This window comes from Triturus cristatus, chromosome 6 (genome assembly GCF_964204655.1).
Source record: "Triturus cristatus chromosome 6, aTriCri1.1, whole genome shotgun sequence".
Lineage (NCBI taxonomy): Eukaryota > Metazoa > Chordata > Amphibia > Caudata > Salamandridae > Triturus > Triturus cristatus.
Window position 1 is genome coordinate 1483695445 of NC_140589.1, and position 18803 is coordinate 1483714247.

At 45.8% G+C, this 18803-nt stretch overlaps 1 protein-coding gene across 2 annotated transcripts in view; it reads right to left on the minus strand.

Annotated features, from left to right (window-relative positions):
* Positions 1 to 1957: 1957 nt before the first annotated feature.
* RTN4 (reticulon 4) overlaps positions 1958 to 18803 on the minus strand; it is a 232072-nt gene continuing 215226 nt past the window's right edge. For both annotated transcript variants that reach the window (XM_085612601.1, XM_085612600.1), the window contains 2 exons: positions 15730 to 15788; positions 1958 to 2954 (listed from right to left, as the gene is read on the minus strand). In XM_085612601.1, the coding sequence (XP_085468727.1) occupies positions 2912 to 2954; positions 15730 to 15788 (102 nt within the window). In that variant the 3' untranslated portion in view covers positions 1958 to 2911. The remainder of the gene's footprint in view (positions 2955 to 15729; positions 15789 to 18803) is intronic.

The following is an 18803-nucleotide window of genomic DNA, read 5'->3' on the forward strand; positions in this document are numbered from 1 at the left end:
ATAGCTAACTGGGCTATATTAGAAGGATTGCAATTTATTAAGTGCAATTAACAAAAGGATCTCTTTGTTAAAAGCAGTAACCCATTTCCCACCTACATAAATCAATCTAAACCTATAAAAACCAAGCGCACATTGTCTATGTAAAAGTGAAAAAATACTAGCTGCATCTTTTTTTTACTTGCGAGAAAATAAAATGTGGATAAATACAGATAAAATGACCAAAAATAAATATGGTTAAATACAGATAGAAATATTAAAATAAATACCATAATACCGGGAGCCCTAATTAAAATTAAGTGCTTCACATGATTTAATTGAAAGTGGGGAAAAGGTGGCTGTATATGAATCACGGACAATGACCGCTAAACTTCCTCCTTTTTATGTAACCTATCTAATCTGTGGATAGCATATCGCAAAGAAGTAGCCGTCACCATATCTGGGCCCCACGCATGGTCAGCCCAGGTTTCTGTGATGAAAACTAGGTCAAGCTGATGGCTATTATTAAGCTTTGAAAATTCAAATGCATGCTTAACAAGGGACTGAGCATTGATTAATGCGCATTTAACTTTGAGGTTCTCTTTATTGATGTTTGGGAGCACTCTGTGTTTGCCTGTAAAAGGAGGCTGAATATTACTGCTTACCAAGTGGTTCAAGCATTTAAGATTACACTCCTGACATATAACAGGGGCATCTCTAACTTCTGCAAGATAAACAAGCATTGGCATAGCCAATAGATCTCGCCGTTGGGACCTTATAAGTGTTTAGCCATGCAACAGTTGCATAACTAAATACTTCTAAGGTCCCAAAAGCGAGACCTATTGGCTATGCCAAGCGGCCGTGAAAGTGATCGCGATCAAACATCAAAGCGGCCGTGAAAGTAACCTCGGTCAAGCACGGCACGCGTGCCCGCGCACATGCACTGTAGCTCTAGGCTGGCCTGGTAGCACTTTTTGGAGCCCTCACAAAATGTCTCGCCAGACCAGCGCATGCGCTGGGTCAGGCAAGACCTAAAAATGGCACATTTAGTAAGCTTACCAGAGTAAAAGCAAGCAATTCTTTATGTGGGTATACCAAACGTACTGGCTGGAGTTCTAAACTGCCCGGAGCACAGGCCTTGGCGCTGTCTGGGCTTTCCTTAGATGCGCCTTTGGCACAGACGAGCTGTGCAAGTGGCAAAATAGACCGTCATGAGGGATGTGCGCGTCTTTGGACGAGGCTTCAATACAGCACTTTGCAGCGCAATAAGAAAAAAACAGGAGGGTAAAAACAATACTCTTAACTAGGGTCGAGCAACCCCTTCCTTCAGCTGCAGCTTCCCTGCATCTAGAGAATACTGGTAAAGAAAGTAGAATGCAAATTAACATGGTGAAAGAAAATCATAAAAACATTAAAACAGGGCCTCAGCTACATGGCAGCCACATTAAGAAGCCAGGCACATCCTAAATAGCACCAAAGTGCATACAAGGAAATAAAAGAGGGTGGCCTTTACCAACCTTGATCACAGGCTGTGCGGATGCGCTGTGCTAGTGACTAAATAGCTCATCATTAGGAATAGGTGTGTCTTCGGGACAGCGCTTTGCAGTGCGATAAGAACCAAATGGGGGAGTAAAAACAATACTCTAACTGGGTTCCAGCACCACCCCCATCTCCCCTGTGTCTAGAGAATAATAGTAAAGAAAGTAGAATGCTTCCAAAGCAAAAGGCAAGCTACAAGGGACACCAACTTCTTTGAAGGTAGACAAAAGGATTGGATAATGACATTAGGGAAGGGCATGGTGAGAATCCAGTCACTTTAATGAAGATGTTTCTAACTTACTCTTCCTACTGAAGTAAGAACATGTAGCAATGCAACACTTTAAAGAATGTATGGTTTCTTGCCGGTGGGTGGCCAGACCTGCAAACATACTGAATTCATGAAAGGTACAAGATGCGAAAATGAGGACAGCAAACCAAAATGCTAGGTCTATAAGCTTTATTGATACTTTTTTACAAGTCACAATGCATTCCACAGAATTAGATCAGCACAGCTTTAACTGCAGTAGTAAAAATCTTCACTTGCAATTTCTTGCATCACGATGTTGGTAATGTCCAAATAACATTTGCAGCGTTCAACATTCTAATCCACATATTAACTGGCGTGAATAAACGGGTTTGCTTAAAATCAACTACGTTGGTGCGATGAAGTGCAAGTTGCAAAGTTTATGCGTTGGTTGCCTCTTATTTTTAACAAAGATGTGTTTCTAGAAATATTTGTTGTTTTCAAGCAATTGTGTTACAAAGCTGGTCAAAATCAGTCGGTTCTCTGAAACATCAAGCGCCGTGGAGAAGCTGAAAGTTTGAAGCTTTGTGAAACAGCATATATAATTGCGTTATCATACAACAGTAAAGTCACAAGACAGCGATTACTCTTACCAAAAAAAGCAAGGTATCCCTCACTCCTGCTTTCATGGCACCATTTCTCAACACCTCCTTTTAGAAAACCTGCATCTTTTTGAATCACAGACCATACACATTGTCCAATTTGTAAGAACCTGTACACACGCTCAGCTGAACCTGCACTACGATTTATTAAAACGCGGCAAGACTATCCCAGATGAAGCATATTGTACAGCTTTCTAAAAAGCTTTAGTTCAAACCAATGCTTCCCACAGGAGAAACGAAAAAATTAGTTTTAAATCCGTACATAGCAGCTGACAATACTTAAGATAAAACAAATGGCAATCAAAACAGGTACCTATCTCCCCCTTCCATTGCCCATGTTGTCCTCCCTCAAACACTTGCTAAAAAATAAAGATCTCTGAAACTGCACTTAAACATCAAGAGTTGGTTGTCCCTTGGTTAGCGTTCCTGTGTAATCCAAAATGAATATACCCATCAAAGATAAAATTCCTATCGATTTGTTTCAAGCTCTTTATTCAGCTTTGGGCTTCAGGCCAGGGATTTTAGCTTGGATCCTGTAAAAAATAAGAACACAAAATAATTGTAAAAAAATTACTTGTGTGGTGTACAAGCTACACGAATACGAACATTAAAAAAAAAAAGAAAGAAAGAACCAAAGAATGAAAGTAAATATTTACAAGTGTTCCTACGACATTAATAATTTTTACTTAAGTTAATTGTAAGCACATAAGATCTTAGATTTGATTTCAAAATGGTACATTGAACCAATCTGATAGTCAAACATTTTTCCTACTTGGGAAACTGCCCTGAATATTTTCACAAATACAACACAGAGATGCTTACAGGGTAAGTAACATGTCATGCTGTCTGTCAAACAGAAACTTGTGTTGCACATGAGGGAAGAAGACCGTGAGTGCTAGTGATGTGGAAGCACTGTTGGTAGGTCGCCCACATGCCCTGGACAGTCATATGCTTCAGATGTGCACTCCACCCTGCAAGGGAAGCGTCCGTAAGTTCACCTGCAGATTTGGGTCTAGAAAAGGCTGGCTCTACAACAGATTGTTGCTGTTCCACCAATGCCTAGCGCGATCGGTGCTGGGTCAACAATTCCCCCGATGAACCACTGCTTTTGACCACTGTGCTTACTAGGCACTCTTGTAGAGGGCGCATGTGTAACCGGACATAGGCGACTGTAGCAATACACAAGGACATCATGCAAAGAAACTGCATTACTCCCTTTATTTCCTCTGTAACCTCACCTAGATTGACCCTGTGTAGACTGTTGCTGGTAAGTGATGGGTGGGTTATGGGAGGTTGCTGAGTCAGTGTCTCTTTTAATCCTCTCGTGCAGTGTGGCCCACCACAGAGTACGGCTGCAGCTCTCCGCGGATTTAGGGAAGCTTGGTATCTTTTTTTTTTTTTTTTTAAATACACCCTTGCGTGACGACCCTGACAAGCTCCTTGAAGGTGTCTGGTGCATTTTTTGAGCATGCCCTTGAGCATGGGCAGAAATTACATGGTGCGCTGTGTGGTAGACAGCATCTCAAACAGGAAGCCTTCAATTTCCTGGATGGTATGCAGATCAACCTCAGACGACAGCTGCCCCAAGTATCACTTTGTGATGGGAGGTAGTGTCAGCTGGAAGGGAGGGTTTGGCAGGGTCTCGTAGGGGTCTACAGGTTTACGAGGGGCTGTCCCCTCCATAAGAGGAATGTTATGAACCCTCTGGAGATGGTGATGGAGGTGGCCCATTTGATGGTGGCATCAGAGGTGGAGGTGAGAGAGGGGAAGCAGGAGCAGGAGTAAGGGGACAAGCTGGGAGTGGGCTAGTGCCTATGTCCTGATGTTTCCTATGCTTGTGATGAGGTGTTAACTTCGAGGAATGCTGCTCATCAAAAGTAAATTCCCTCATCCTTGGAAAAGTGCCTTATGGGACAGCTTAGTAGAGCTCTTCCCAGTTTGTGGATGTATAGAGTCTCTTTTGGCGTGCATTTAGCTCTTCCTGGAGACGCTGGATTATCAGCTATTCCAAATCTTCAAAACCCACCGATGACTGCGCACTCTGAGCCGGATGACCAAGTTGAAGGACACTAGCTGGTCGGTACCGAACTGTGTTCTGCATCCAATTGATGTTTCAGAGCCGAAGGTGGTTTCAGTGCAGATATCGGTGCTGTTGAAAGACTGGTCTACACCAAGGATGGCAGAGGCTTATGAGGAGTTTTCTGCACGGGCAGAGGGCGAGGCATCAGCTCCTCACCTTTTTGTTGGTGCCGACCATTGTTTGCAGGCAGTGGTACACCAGAGACCTGTTGATGGGTCACTGGGTTCGACACACAACCCCTGCTGGGGCAGTACTCCGCTTGTGCACAGTGACTGTGTATGACCAGAAGGTGGGAGGTTGTACTCGCAGTCAAAAACTTCAGGACTTTGTGTGCCGCTAGAAAATTCTGCTCCTCGGTCTTTGGTGTGGGCTTTAGGGCTGAACTGTGCGGGATGGTCCACAGATGGGCAGGTACCAGGCTGCTACTAAACATCTCGTTCCCGGAAGAGGTCGGGGTGTCCTCTTTTCTGCCTGCATTTTTTGGTGGACACGTCTTCGATAATGCTGATACCAGAGTCTTTTTGGATCAGAAGTCGAGGCGGGCTTAAAAGGTGACCTCATTGAAGTAAGACAAGAGACAAAGGTTGCAGACCTGGTGGTGACACGGGGGCAGAACTGAAAGGGAGTCCTTTCCATCACTGTCCGATCATTACCGAAGAGAAGAACTAAGACGAGATACAAGGCCCAGAGAAAAATCCAGCTATCGAATCCGATGGATGTTGCAACAAGGAGAACTTGAATGTTGAGAGTTTTAGCCATGCCAACGAGAGAGGATAGGCTGAAGAAGTCCGATGATTAACATCACGAAGTGTCAGCCCAGACCTCAATCGGTTACTTGTGCAACCAGATGGCTGGAAACACCCTCCACCCCTTAAAAAAAGAAAAATCCAATATTGAGCCCATGCTCATGTGCATTACCAGTCATAGACTGGTCACTATACGTCGTGACTCGAAAGACTCCTTTAAAATAAAACCAAGTTGTGCACGTCCGATCCCAAGATGGCAGGAATGCGCAGAGCGGGTGTATCTACAGCTATAATTTCCATCCCGCATGAGCTGGTGGCATCAATGACCTGGTCAAGAACTAATCGAGGAAGCTGATGTTTCTTTTAAAATGCAGGCATTTACGCATATCATCTAAGAGCGATGCAAAAAGGGAGTCTTGCTCATAATGGTAATTAAGAAATGCCTCTCATAGAAGAAACCCACTCCAAATTATTCATCAGTCTCAGCCGAGGTTTGAGCAGAAATACTACACTATTTACCACCATAGATTTTTAACTGGAGTTCACTATGTCTCTTAAAAATAGGTCTTTGGTGTTTAAAAAAAAGAAAACATTTTTTTTTACACTCTGGTATCCAGATGAGGATTGTTAAAACTTGACACATTTTGCAGGGCCATCCCCAAACATTTTTCTTTTAACCTCCACTGGTTTGCAGAATTTGTTTTTGATGCCTTTAGGACCCTGCGCACTTTACCACTGCTAAAGTGCTTGCGCGCTCCTGTTAAGACATGTTATATTGGCTTATACCCAATTGTCATATTTAATTTACTTGAAATTAAGTGGCACTGTATGTGCCCATACATGTGCCCAAGGCCAATAATTTAAATGCTACTAATGAGTCTGCCGCACTGACTGCACCACCCACTTAAGTAGCCCTTTAAACAGGTCTCAGGCCTGCCACTTCAGCCTGTGTGTGTGCAGTTTTAAACTGCCACTTCGATGTGGCAAAGTAAAACTTTTTCCACGCCCAAACCTTCGTTTTTGATGCATATAGGTCACCCCCAGGGTAGACACTGGACAACCCAGAGAAGGGTGCAAAGTATTTAAAAAGAAGGACATGTACTTTAATGATTTGCATGTCCTGGTAGTGAAAAAAACTCTTACATTTGTTTTTCAGTACTGCAAGGCTTACCTTTCCTATAGGATAACATTGTAATTGCCTTATTATATTTTATAAGCGTAATTTCCAAATGAGAATAGGTAACCAGTTCATGTTTGGTGTCTCGGGAATCACAATTTAAAACCCTAACTTATGGTGAAGTTGGATTTTAAATTGCAATTCTGAAAATGCCACTTTTAGAAAGGAATATGCTACTTACCAGTATGCATCTGTTCTTGGCATGTAGAGCTGCAGAGTTGTACACTTAGCATAGGTCGCCATCTGGTGTTGGGCCCGGATGTTTGCAGTTTGTTTTTCTTCTTGGACAGTCTTTGGAAGTCACGAGTTTGGTGACTCCTCCTTCGGTCCGTACTGCGCATGGGCTTCGGCTCCATCCTCAGATTGTTTTTCGCCAACAGGGAAATGATGGAGCGTAGTAATAACAGTGAGAAACCCATGTGTTGTATCTAAATAAGATGTACTGGAACGGATACAGGTAGCCGGGGAGGCGGGTGGGCGTGTACAACTCTGCAGCTCTACATGCCAAGAACAGATGCATACTGGTAAGTAGCATATTCCGTTCGAGGCATATGAGCTGCAGATTGTACACTTAGCATAGATTATATAGCAGTACCCAACCTTAGCGGCGACCACCGGTATCCGTTGCAGCTGTTTGAAAAAGTGTCTTTAGTACAGCCTGGCCCACCCTAGCTTGCTGCTTGGAATGCACATCTACACAGTAGTGTTTTGTGAAGGTGTGCGGTGTAGACCATGTGGCTGCCTTGCAGATGTCATCTAAGGGTATATTCCCTAGAAAAGCCATAGAAGCCCCTAACTTTCTTGTAGAGTGGGCTTTAGGGGAACAGATAATGTTCTCTTTGCCTTTTGATAGCAAATTTGTATGCATTTTACAATCCACCTAGCTATCCCTGATTTTGAAATGGGGTTGCCTTTATGTGGTGGAGAGAAGGAAACGAACAATTGTTTAGTCTTCCTGAAGGGTTGCGTTCTTTGTATGTAGTATAGTAACGCCCTTTTTACATCAAGTGTGTGTAAGGCCCTTTCTGCAACAGATTGGGGTTGCGAGAAGAAGACAGGTAATTCCACTGATTGATTGAGGTGGAAGGGGGAAATGACTTTGGGCAGAAACTTCGGATTTGTGCGAAGTATGACCTTGCTGTGATGCATTTGTATGTAGGGTTCCTGTATGTTGAACGCTTGTATTTCACCAACCCTTCTAAGGGAAGTGATAGCTACAAGGAAAGCTGTTTTCCAGGTGAGAAACTGTAGCTCACATTTGTGCATTGGTTCGAAGGGCGGACCCATTAGTCGTGTAAGAACTAAATTTAGATTCCATACAGGGGAAGGTGGTGCCCTGGGAGGAATTACTCGTTTAAGGCCTTGCATGAAGGCTTTAATAGCGGGCACTCTGAAGAGTGATAAATGCTGCCTGTTTTGTAGATAAGCAGCGATCGCTGCTAGGTGTAGGCGTATGGATGAATATGCCAGGTTACACCTGTGAAGATGGAGCAGATAGCATATGATGTGCTGTATGGATGCATCTAGAGGGTTGATTGTATTGTTGCGGCAGTAAATTACAAATCTTTTCCACTTTGCGGCATAGCATGCTCTAGTGGTAGGACGTCTGGCTTCCATGATGATGTTCATACAATCAGGGGGAAGGTTAAGGTATCCGAATTCTAGGATTTCAGGAGCCAGATCGCCAGGTTGAGCTGAGCTGGGTCCGGGTGCCTGATTTCTCCATGGTTCTGGGTTAGGAGGCATGGGGATAGATGCAGTTTTTGATGTGGTACCACTGACAGTTGTAGTAGCGTGGTGTACCACGGCTGCCTGGCCCACGTCGGAGCTACCAGAATGAGTGTGAGGGAGTGCTGTTGTAGTTTCCTGACCACTAATGGAATTAGTGGGAGAGGTGGAAAGGCGTATGCAAATCTGCCTGACCAGTTCATCCATATCGCATTGCCCTTGGACAAGGGGTGTGGGTATCTGGCGGCGAAGCTTGGGCATTTTTTGTTTTCGTGGGTGGCGAAGAGGTCTATCTGAGGATGCCCCCACTGTTGGAAGAATGGGTGAAGAACTTGTGGATGCAGTTCCCATTCGTGTATTTGTTGCGTTTGTCTGCTGAGCAGATCTGCCATGGTGTTTTGTACGCCTGGAACGTGCTGTGCCAGGAGAAAGATGTTTTGAGGAATTGCCCATCTCCATATGCTCTGGGCTAAGCGGGAGAGCTGGGGAGAGTGTGTCCCCCCCTGTTTTTGGATATAATACATTGCAGTCATATTGTCTGTGCGAATGAGGACTGCTTTGCCCGAAATCTGTTTTTGGAAAGATTTTAGGGCTAGAAAGATCGGCAAGAGCTCCAGATGGTTGATGTGGAGCGATTTTTGCTGTGGCGTCCATAGACCTTGCATGGTGAGGTGTAGAAGGTGCGCTCCCCAGCCGGAGAGCGATGCGTCCGCTGTTAGAGTCACTTGAGGAACCGGGTCCAGGAACGGCCGCCCTTTGGAAAGGTTTGTGGTGTTCCACCACTGCAGAGAGTGATGTGTGCGGCCGTCCACCAACACCAGATCCGTCAGCTGACCCTGGGCCTGGTTCCACTGTTGTGCTAGGCACTCTTGAAGTGGACGCATGTGGAGTCTTGCATGGGGCACTATGAAAATGCAAGACGCCATCATTCCTATGAGCTTCATAAACACTCTTGCTGGAAGAGAGTGCTGAGGAAGGAATGTTTTGCGTAAGGCTTGAATGCTTGTGATTCTGGCTGAGTTTGGATAGGCAATACCCTTGGAGGTGTCTATAGTGGCCCCGAGGTATTGCTTTGTGTGAGATGGTATGAGGTGGGACTTTTGGTAGTTCACCGTGAAGCCTAGCTGGTGGAGCAGTTGGATGGTGCTGTTTGTATGCTGCACACATTGGTCGTAGGACGCGGCTTTTATCAGCCAGTCGTCTAGGTAAGGGAAGACGTGAATATGTTGACGTCTGAGGTGTGCTGCTACTACTGCTAGGCATTTGGTAAACACCCGTGGTGCGGTGGTGACCCCGAAGGGGAGAACCGTGAACTGGTAATGTTGCCCGTCCACCACGAACCTGAGGTATTTCCTGTGAGAGGGGTGTATTGGAATGTGAAAGTATGCGTCTTTCAGATCCAAGGTTGTGAGAAAGTCTCCCTGGCAGAGGAGTGGGAGGACTTGTTGTAGAGTGACCATGTGAAAATGGTCTGAGTGTATGTAGGCATTTAGAGGCCGGAGGTCCAGAATGGGTCTGAGGGTCTCGTCTCTCTTTGGTATTAAGAAATATAGAGAGTAGACCCCTAGATTTCGTTGGTTGACGGGGACCTGCTCTATAGCATGTTTTTGCAGGAGTGAAAGTACCTCTTGTTTGAGCAGTGTGGAATGTTCTTGAGACATTGGACGGTGCCTTGGTGGGATATTGGGTGGGGTAGATGTTAGCTCTAGACAGTACCCTGACCGAATGATTTGGGTCACCCATTTGTCCGATGTTATGGACTCCCATACGTGGATAAAGTTTTGTAGTCTGCCCCCGACCGGAGTGGAATGGTCTGGGGGGAGCGGAGGGGAGTAATTGTGCGGGGGGGGGGTGGCAGAACGGGTGTTGTTGGTTTTGCCCCTGCCCTTATTGTTGTTACCCCTGTAACCACCTCTCTGATTGCCCTTTGAAAAGGTATTTTGAGGAGGGGACTTGTAGGAGGTAGAGGCATTATCGGTGGAGGAGCCTCTACCTGTGCCACGAAAGGACGAGCGTCGAAAGGAACGTTTGGAGGCTTGTGTTTGGAGTGCCCCCATAGACTTTGCTGTGTCTGTGTCTTTCTTCATCTTTTCGAGCGCTTCGTCTACCTTTGGCCCAAAGAGTGTTTCCTGGTCAAAGGGGTGATTGAGTATGGATGCCTGGACTTCAGGTTTGAACCCTGAGATCCTGAGCCAGGCGTGGCGGCGAAGCAGGACACTGGTATTTATGGCCCTAGAAGCAGTGTCGGCTGCATCGAGGGCACACTTAATGGAGGTGTTTGTGATTAGTTTACCCTCCTGTATAAGGTCATGAGCCTTGTGCTTGTATTTTTCTGGAAGGTGCTGCATAAGAGCCTCTAGTTCGTCATAGTGTGCTCTATCATATCGCGCAAGCAGTGCTTGTGTGTTTGCAATGCGCCACATGTTTGCAGCTTGGGAGGCGGTGCGTTTACCAGACGCGTGAAGAAGTTTAGATTCTTTGTCTGGCGGTGGGGCATCTCCTGAGGATTGGGAGTTAGCCCGCTTTCTAGCTGTGGAGACAACTAGGGAATCTAGGGGAGCAGGGCCCTTGATGTAAGCAGGGTCTGTGGGTGCCGCCTTGTACTTCTTCTCTATTCTAGGGTTCAGTACTCTGGCTCTGACAGGGTCTTTGAACACCTCTGTAGCGTGCTTGGTGACACCCTTAAGCATGGGTAAAATGGAAGTAGATTTGTCTTGTATATCAAATGTATCCAGTAGGAAGTCTTCTTCTACTGGTTCACTGTGCATGTCCACCCCATGGTAGTGTGCTGCTCTCTGCACTAAATGATGAAACCCTAAGGAGTCCTCTGGAGGAGACGGCCTTGATGGGTATAGGTCGTCCTGAGGTACATTGGGTATATCAGGGTTATTGTAATCCTCCCATGGATCTGGGGTCCCTGGTGGAGTGGGATCCATTGGGGCGTCCGCCGGGTAATTGTCCGGATCCCCATCATCCGGATCTGGGGATGGGGCCGGATTGTAGTGAGGTAAAGGTGGCGGAGACCTGTGAGGTGGAGGTGGTGGAGGAGGTGGAGTGGGTAGGGGTGGTGGAGAGGGCACTCTGAGGGGAGAAGTAGCAGAGTCCTTCCTTTTGGGTGGAGGAGGAGGAGCCGGAGCATCAAGGCGTCTTTTCTTGGTAGTTAAAGTCAAAAGCCCAGTCTTTGGATCTTTGGACAAAGTCTTTTGTAAAGGGTCTGGTGTAAACAGAGCCAACGGTGTCGAGTCGTCTGTCGGCACCGGTGATTTCGGAACCGGGGGTTTCGATGGTCTGTGTGCGCCATGCTTTTTTGAGGTCTCCGGGTGTTTCGGCGTCGAATGATGTTTCGGCGCCGGAGCGTCGGTGCCGACAGATTTGTGATTGTGTTTGGTCGGCACCGAGTGTCCAGGCTTCGGCACCGGTGGTTTCGGAGTCGAGCTGGATTTTGCAGTCTTCGGTGCCGGATGCTGTTTTTCGGCACCGGGTGTCGGCTGGCTCGATCCCGAGCTGCCATGAGACTTTGGGTGCTTCGACACCGGGCCCGAAGGTGGGGTGATCGAAGGTTTGGTTTTGGTTTTGCCCAGGCCGGCAGGCGAGGGAGTAACCTGAGTCTCTTTGTTTTTCGGCGCGGGGGTGGGAGGGGGCATAGTACTCACGGCCCGCTGCGCTGGTGTAACGTCCTCCACGTCGGAGTCGTCGGCCTCGGAAGCGCTGACGACGTCTTCCTCCTGCTCGGTGTGTGTTTGCCCTGAAGCTTCGGCGTCGTCTCCGAAGATGTCCGGTGGAGCTGCCGAGGATGAGTGCGCCATGGTGCGTCGAGCTCTACGATCTCGGATGGTCTTCTTCGATCGAAAAGACTTGCAGGCGGGGCAGTCTCTAGCCTCGTGTTCCGGAGAGAGGCAAAGGTTACACACCTGATGGAGGTCGGTGTGGGGAAATTTAGACCCACATTTTGGGCACTTTTTGAACGGAGTCCTTTCCATCGGCCGGGACCGGAGTCGCGGAGGGCCCGAAGGCCGGTGTCGATGTACGGGATGGAGAAAAGTGCCGCTTCGAGAGATGAAGATGATGAAGGAACTCGAAGAATCGAGGATTTTCCGTCGAGGCTGGAACCGTAGAAGTTCGAAGCCGGAGCACGAAGTATCACATCCGAGCCCGATGGCGGAAAAAAACAATCTGAGGATGGAGCCGAAGCCCATGCGCAGTACGGACCGAAGGAGGAGTCACCAAACTCGTGACTTCCAAAGACTGTCCAAGAAGAAAAACAAACTGCAAACATCCGGGCCCAACACCAGATGGCGACCTATGCTAAGTGTACAATCTGCAGCTCATATGCCTCGAACATTGGCATTTTCTTGTCTTAGTCATTTAGTGCCTGTAGCCGGTCTCTGGTCACATGACTGGGTGTAGCTGACAGCTGGGATTTGAGTATTCCTCCTAGACAGCCACACACAATGGGGAGCTTAAGTGTGACTGGGCGGACCACCACTGGCAGGGTGGGTGAGAGGAGCTAGGCACAGCCCCACTTAGACTTGAATAGGCTGTGTCCTGTCTCTACCCCCTGAAGTTAGTATAGAGCCACGGCCAGGACGGCAGGGCATCTTTGCACTTCAAAGGCATGCCTCCAGAAGCCTCTTCCCCACTTTAATAGGCAAAAATGTGTATTAATGCTGGACCTTAGACACCACCACTTCAGTACACCTCTAGACCTGTGGATACTCTGCCAAGGAGGAGGACTGCTGTGCTGCTGCAAGGACGGCCACTCTGCTGCTCAAAAGGGACTGCTGCCCTGCTGTGCTGGCCTGATGCCTTTATGCCTAGGGAAGAAAAGCTGGACCGGCAGCTTCTTCTTGAACCCATGACTCAAGAATGACTCCAAGGGCTAGTCTGCTGGCCTCCTGATCTGAGCCTCAAATACATAAAAGGATCCCCCACCAGCTCTTGGACCCAGCTGCAGCATGTTTGACCACCAAGTGGTGCCCCTCAGGTCCTGGACTATTGGTGTGGTTCAGAGAGCTTAAATCAAGCTTTTGTGCTCTTTGTGACCATGAACAGACCGGTTCGCACAGAGACTGTGCCGCTTGCAGCGAACATCAGCACGAGCCGCCACCAGCCAATCTCTTCGTATCGCAGCATCCACCTCCGGCGGGAAAGCATCAACACGAAGAACCAACCCGCCAGCGACACCCTGTGTGCTCCTCGCAGCACACCAACAGTCTCCAACGACGCTCTCCTTGCAACCCTCTCCAACACAAAAGGAACTCTTGGCACAAAACTTGAGAAAGTAAAATTTCAGGGAAACTAACCTGGGCCTGTATCCGATTTGAGCTCCATCGCGGTCGGCCTGAACTTTTGACTTTCACCCAGTCCAGATAGCCACAGTTGGCACTTTAGGCACTATTATTCACTGTATTCTTTATAAATTCATAACTCTGGTTCTACTGGCTGGATTTTTGTTATGGTCTCTTATTTATTATATTTGGCTCCATTCTTCTAACCTGGTTTGGGATCTTTTTATGTGCTTTCACTGTTTGAAGTGTTGCACAAATACTTTACACGTTGCCTCCAAGTTAAGCCTGACTGCTGTGTGCCAAGTTACCAGGGGGTTCAGCACAGGTTAATATGAGGTTTACGTAGGTCTTACCCTGACAAGGCTTGTGGTTGTTGTTGGCCAGAGCTCCCACCCCAATCAACCAGTAACCCAATTTCTCACAAGGATTAAATCTAAAATACAAAGTAGTGGAAATAAAAAGAAGGGTCTGACACTACATACACATCAGAGGAAACCGTTTTAAAATAAGGCAGATGCTGCCTTTTAAACAGCAGAAAACTCATATCCTCAAGGAAAAGGGGAGGTGCTCTTTCGTCTATCAGCAACTCAGTTTCTTCCGCCTAAAAGTTATACTTTGTTACCGTTGGCCATGTGTGTTATGAATAAAACTCCTCATGATCACAACAGAGTAAACAAAGCTTACGTTGGACAGAAACCATGGGTCTTTGATATATTAATTTCAGGTCATTGCAGAACATGAACCAAGTCTAGCAAACATACCACCACGTCACAGCTAATTCTACATTCGCAAGAAGGTTACACTGTGGGAGGTCGGTAAGATAGTAATAAAACATTATTTGTAAGATTCTTCTTGGAAAAACATGCTTCAGAACTATTCTTTATCTGAAATTATTCAAAAACGTTATCAAGGAACGCACTCCAGAATGCTGGCTCTACACCAAATCACTATTTGTAGTCAAAAGGGATATTTGCCCTGTGAAGAACGCTTTTATCCCATACATCATTAGAGTTAACACAGAAGATACATCAGGTTCTAAGTAAGGTCTCTACCTAAGTTCAAGGTTATATCATTCGGCCAACATTCAGCCTAGAAATGAATTCATGTTACATGAAAGTGGGGACTGTTTATCTCTAAAATCGGTGCATCTTTATTTTTGCAGATCTGGATAACTGGCACATTAGGTCAAGCAATTAAAATGGGACACTACAATTACATGAAACTCAGCATCTCTTATGTATTTTTTGAGACGGTCAGTGAATTTCAGAAGATTCTATACTGGTCTTGCCAAATAGAATAGCCTTCTAGGGAGCCTTTGCTTCTAAAGAGACAGGAAAAGTGCTCCATTTTGTCTGATGGGGAGGATTTGATAGGCAGGAGGGCTGCTTAAGTTTTCTGATTCTAAATACCAGTCTTCATTTGGCACTGCTTCAGTGCTTCAGGAATGTCTTCACCATCAATGAAACCAATCGAGATGAAACTGGTGGGACAGGAAAAGTTATTACTCAAAGTTTAGGACACTTGTTAGGATGAAGTTCTTGAAAGAAACCCTGTTCAAGAGGCAAAATGTGCAAATAGCCTTCAGAGTCAGGAAGTTTATTTACAGGAGACTACATTTCCGAGGTCCTGTTCTCCAACAGAAGAAGCTGCATAAATATGATGGAAGTCAGAACAGCTTTTCCACCTATGAAACCGGATAGGCTTTGGACTGATTTCCTTAGACAACACAACTACAATGTAATATAACAAGAGACAGGAAGACCTCAAACTCTCGTCATAGGGTTTTGAGAAAAGGATTCTTAGCAAGGGTCTATGTATTTGCTACAATAGAAGTCCCACAAGAAATTAGTTACTTACCTGTAAATTCAGTTCTCCAACATGGTTATGTTATACATTCATATGCTTGAATCATACCCCCTTGTCAGGCTGGGAATCCCCGGTACATTAAAATAGCAACATACAGTGTAAAATGTACAGTTCATGGTGTAAAAGTGTCATAGGTCTGAAACATAGTATGTTTAGCAACCCATCCACCTCATTTGAAAGAACCCAAACATCAGCCAATAAGGTAGAAGCTTAAGCTCTCCTACTCGCCCTAGAGGTCACCATAACTCAGATTTCTACTGCACGTTGTGTGTGAGGGAGTCCTCTGTTAAGGCTCTGCTCTAACCTTTCAGTGAACCTAAAATTGTTTCAATTTTTGTCTGCCCTGGGTTTGAACCAGCCCCATCTTCAGCACCACATATAAGAAAGATAGTCTGTGTAAATTTGCCCAATGCCAATACTTACTTAGCAACAACATCTTTAACATTCTTGTTTACGAGTCCTAGGTAGTGATCAATTTGAGTCTGAAAAAAAAGAAAAAACAAATCAGAACACAAATGTAACATGCCACGCATGAGCCCAACACTACATGGCAGGATTAACCCCTTCAGCGCGGCGCGGATTACCGCGCTGTGCTGAAGGGTTCTTGGGCGGGCGGGGCCGTGACTGAGTGGTTCCGTCACCCGCACAGCGTGACCGACGCGCGTGACGGAACCACTCCGTCATGCGCATCGAAGGGGTTAAGCAAATAATGTATATCCTGTTTTGATGATGTAAAATGCAGGCATAAAAACCCATATTTGATCGGAAATATTTCACAATTGGCCGTAAAATATGAATTTGAATATCATAATGACAGCCTCCAAACTTTCTGCAGAGCTAACACTGCCTGGGATACTAGGATTATGCGGTATGGGCGGCAAATTGTGTGGCCAGTTTATCTAAATTAGGCGGTAAAAAAGCGCAGGTTATGAAGCATACTTTATATTATTTTCATCTATTTGAGAATAACTCAATTTTAGGTGAAATATAAAAATTCTGCAGATGTGACATATGCAGTAAATCCATAATGATGCAGTTAACTCTGTAGCAACAGAATTCCCCAAATCCACTGACCCTCACCACTGGTCATTCTTTTATTAACAATTTATTGAAGAAAGGTAAACAAAGCCTAAAATCTAATTCCAATCTGTGCCCATTGTGAGCTGATCATTGAAGAAAACTGCTTGTTCAAGCTAACTGACCAAAAATAAACATGCAACATAAAATAAAATTGGTAATGTGTTGTACGGTCCCATATATTGCCATCTCTGCATTTTCTGTGCCTTCGGCCTGGTGTTTTTTGTTGGCACCAGAACCCCTCAATGGCCATATGCAATACTGGACCATATTACATAGTCACCCGTATGAAATTCTTACCAAATGGGATAAAACTGACATTAAAACCACATTTTCTGTGCAATCCAAATACTAAGACGCTGCTAAAATCATTAATCTTAACTAAGAAACTTCAAGTAAAACAATGAAATTGTTTTTATGGAATCAAACGTAGTCAATAAGATCTATAATCAAATCAATCAGACAAGCAGTTGGAAACTGGTACCAATTACACACTGCTTGTAAAACTGAACGAAAGTTTTGAATTATGCGTCTTGCGAGCCTTTATGTTTATTCTGCAACGGAAGAAAAATACATAAGTGGAGTTTTGAGTGTTTAACACAATTCACAGCATTGACATTTAATTTAGTCTGTTTCACCAAACAATATCTATGTTGACACTATAGAGTAACAGAAAACAAAATCTCATATTTAGTACCAATTTGTGCTTTGGCAGGGATAATGGGACAAGGCAAAGGAGTCAATGAAATGTACGTGGACTATGTAAAGTATGCTTTTCTAAGCATATTAAACTTGAAGAGATCATCAAGAAAGGAAAGTTCACAGATCTTGATCAACATTTTAAATTGACACAGGGAATTGAATATGCTACTTACCAGTATGCATCTGTTCTTGGCATGTAGGGCTGCTGACATTCATATCTGTGCATAGATCGCCGCCTAGTGTTGGGTCCGGATGTTTGCACGTTGTTGTCCTGGAAGAGTCTTCGAAGTATCCTTGGATAGGTGACTCCTCCCCTGGACTACAGTGCGCATGGGCATCCTCTCCATCCTCAGATTGTTTTTCGCCATTGTGGCAGTGATGGAGTAGATACAGAAAGTGATGACCATGCTTGCAATAATTCTGAGAGCTGCAGCTGCGACAGGCGCCGGGGAGGAGGGAGGGCGATATGAATGTCAGCAGCCCTACATGCCAAGAACAGATGCATACTGGTAAGTAGCATATTCAGTTCGAGGCATGTGGGCTGCTGAATTCATATCTGTGCATAGAATACATAGCAGTGCCCTCTATTGGCGGCGGCTACCCGTGCCAGCTGCAGCGGTCTGAAAAAGTGTTTTGAGAACAGCCTGTCCTACAGCTGCCTGCTGTTTTGACTGCACATCTACGCAATAGTGTTTTGTAAATGTGTGTGTAGTGGACCATGTGGCTGCTCTGCATATATCATGCAGGGGAATGTTTCCTAGGAAGGCCATGGAAGCCCCCAACTTGCGTGTTGAGTGGGCTCGTGGTGGAATAGTTAATGTGCGTTTTGCCTTTTGATAACAGATTTGAATACACTTAACTATCCATCTGGCTATCCCTGCTTTGGAGATGGCGTTACCTTTGTGGTGTGGGGCAAAGGCAACGAACAGTTGTTTTGTCTTCCTGAAGGGTTTAGTCCTGTCGATGTAGTACATGAGGGCCCTCCGTACATCTAGTGTATGTAATGCCCTCTCTGCAACAGTTTGTGGGTTTTGGAAGAAAACGGGCAGTTCAATAGTCTGGTTCATGTGGAACTGCGATATTACCTTGGGCATGAATTTGGGGTTGGTACGTAGTACGACCCTGTTGGCGTGAACCTGAATAAATGGCTCTTGAACGGTTAGTGCCTGGAGTTCACTAACTCTTCTTAGGGAAGTGATCGCTACCAGGAAGGCTACTTTCCAGGTAAGGAATTGAATCTCGCATGAGTGTAGAGGTTCAAAGGGTGGACCCATCAGGCGTGTGAGGACCAAGTTGAGGTTCCACATTGGAGCCGGTGGGTGACTAGGTGGAATGACTCGTTTGAGTCCTTCCAAGAATGCTTTGATGGCAGGCACTCTGAAGAGAGAGAGGTGCTGCCTGGTTTGCAGATAGGCTGATATTGCGGTCAAATGGACCCGTATAGAGGTGTACGCCAGATTGCATCGGTATAGGTGTAAGAGGTAACATATGATGTTGTGGATGGATGCGTCCAGCGGGTTAATGTCATTATTACCGCAATAAATGACGAACCGTTTCCATTTGGCTGCATAGCAAGCTCTTGTAGTGGGTCTCCTGGCCTCCTTGATGATGTCCATACAGTCAGGTGGCAGATTGAGATAGCCAAACTCTAGGACTTCAGGAGCCAGATCGCCAGGTTCAGCTGTTGCGGATCTGGGTGCTGAACCTCTCCATGGTTC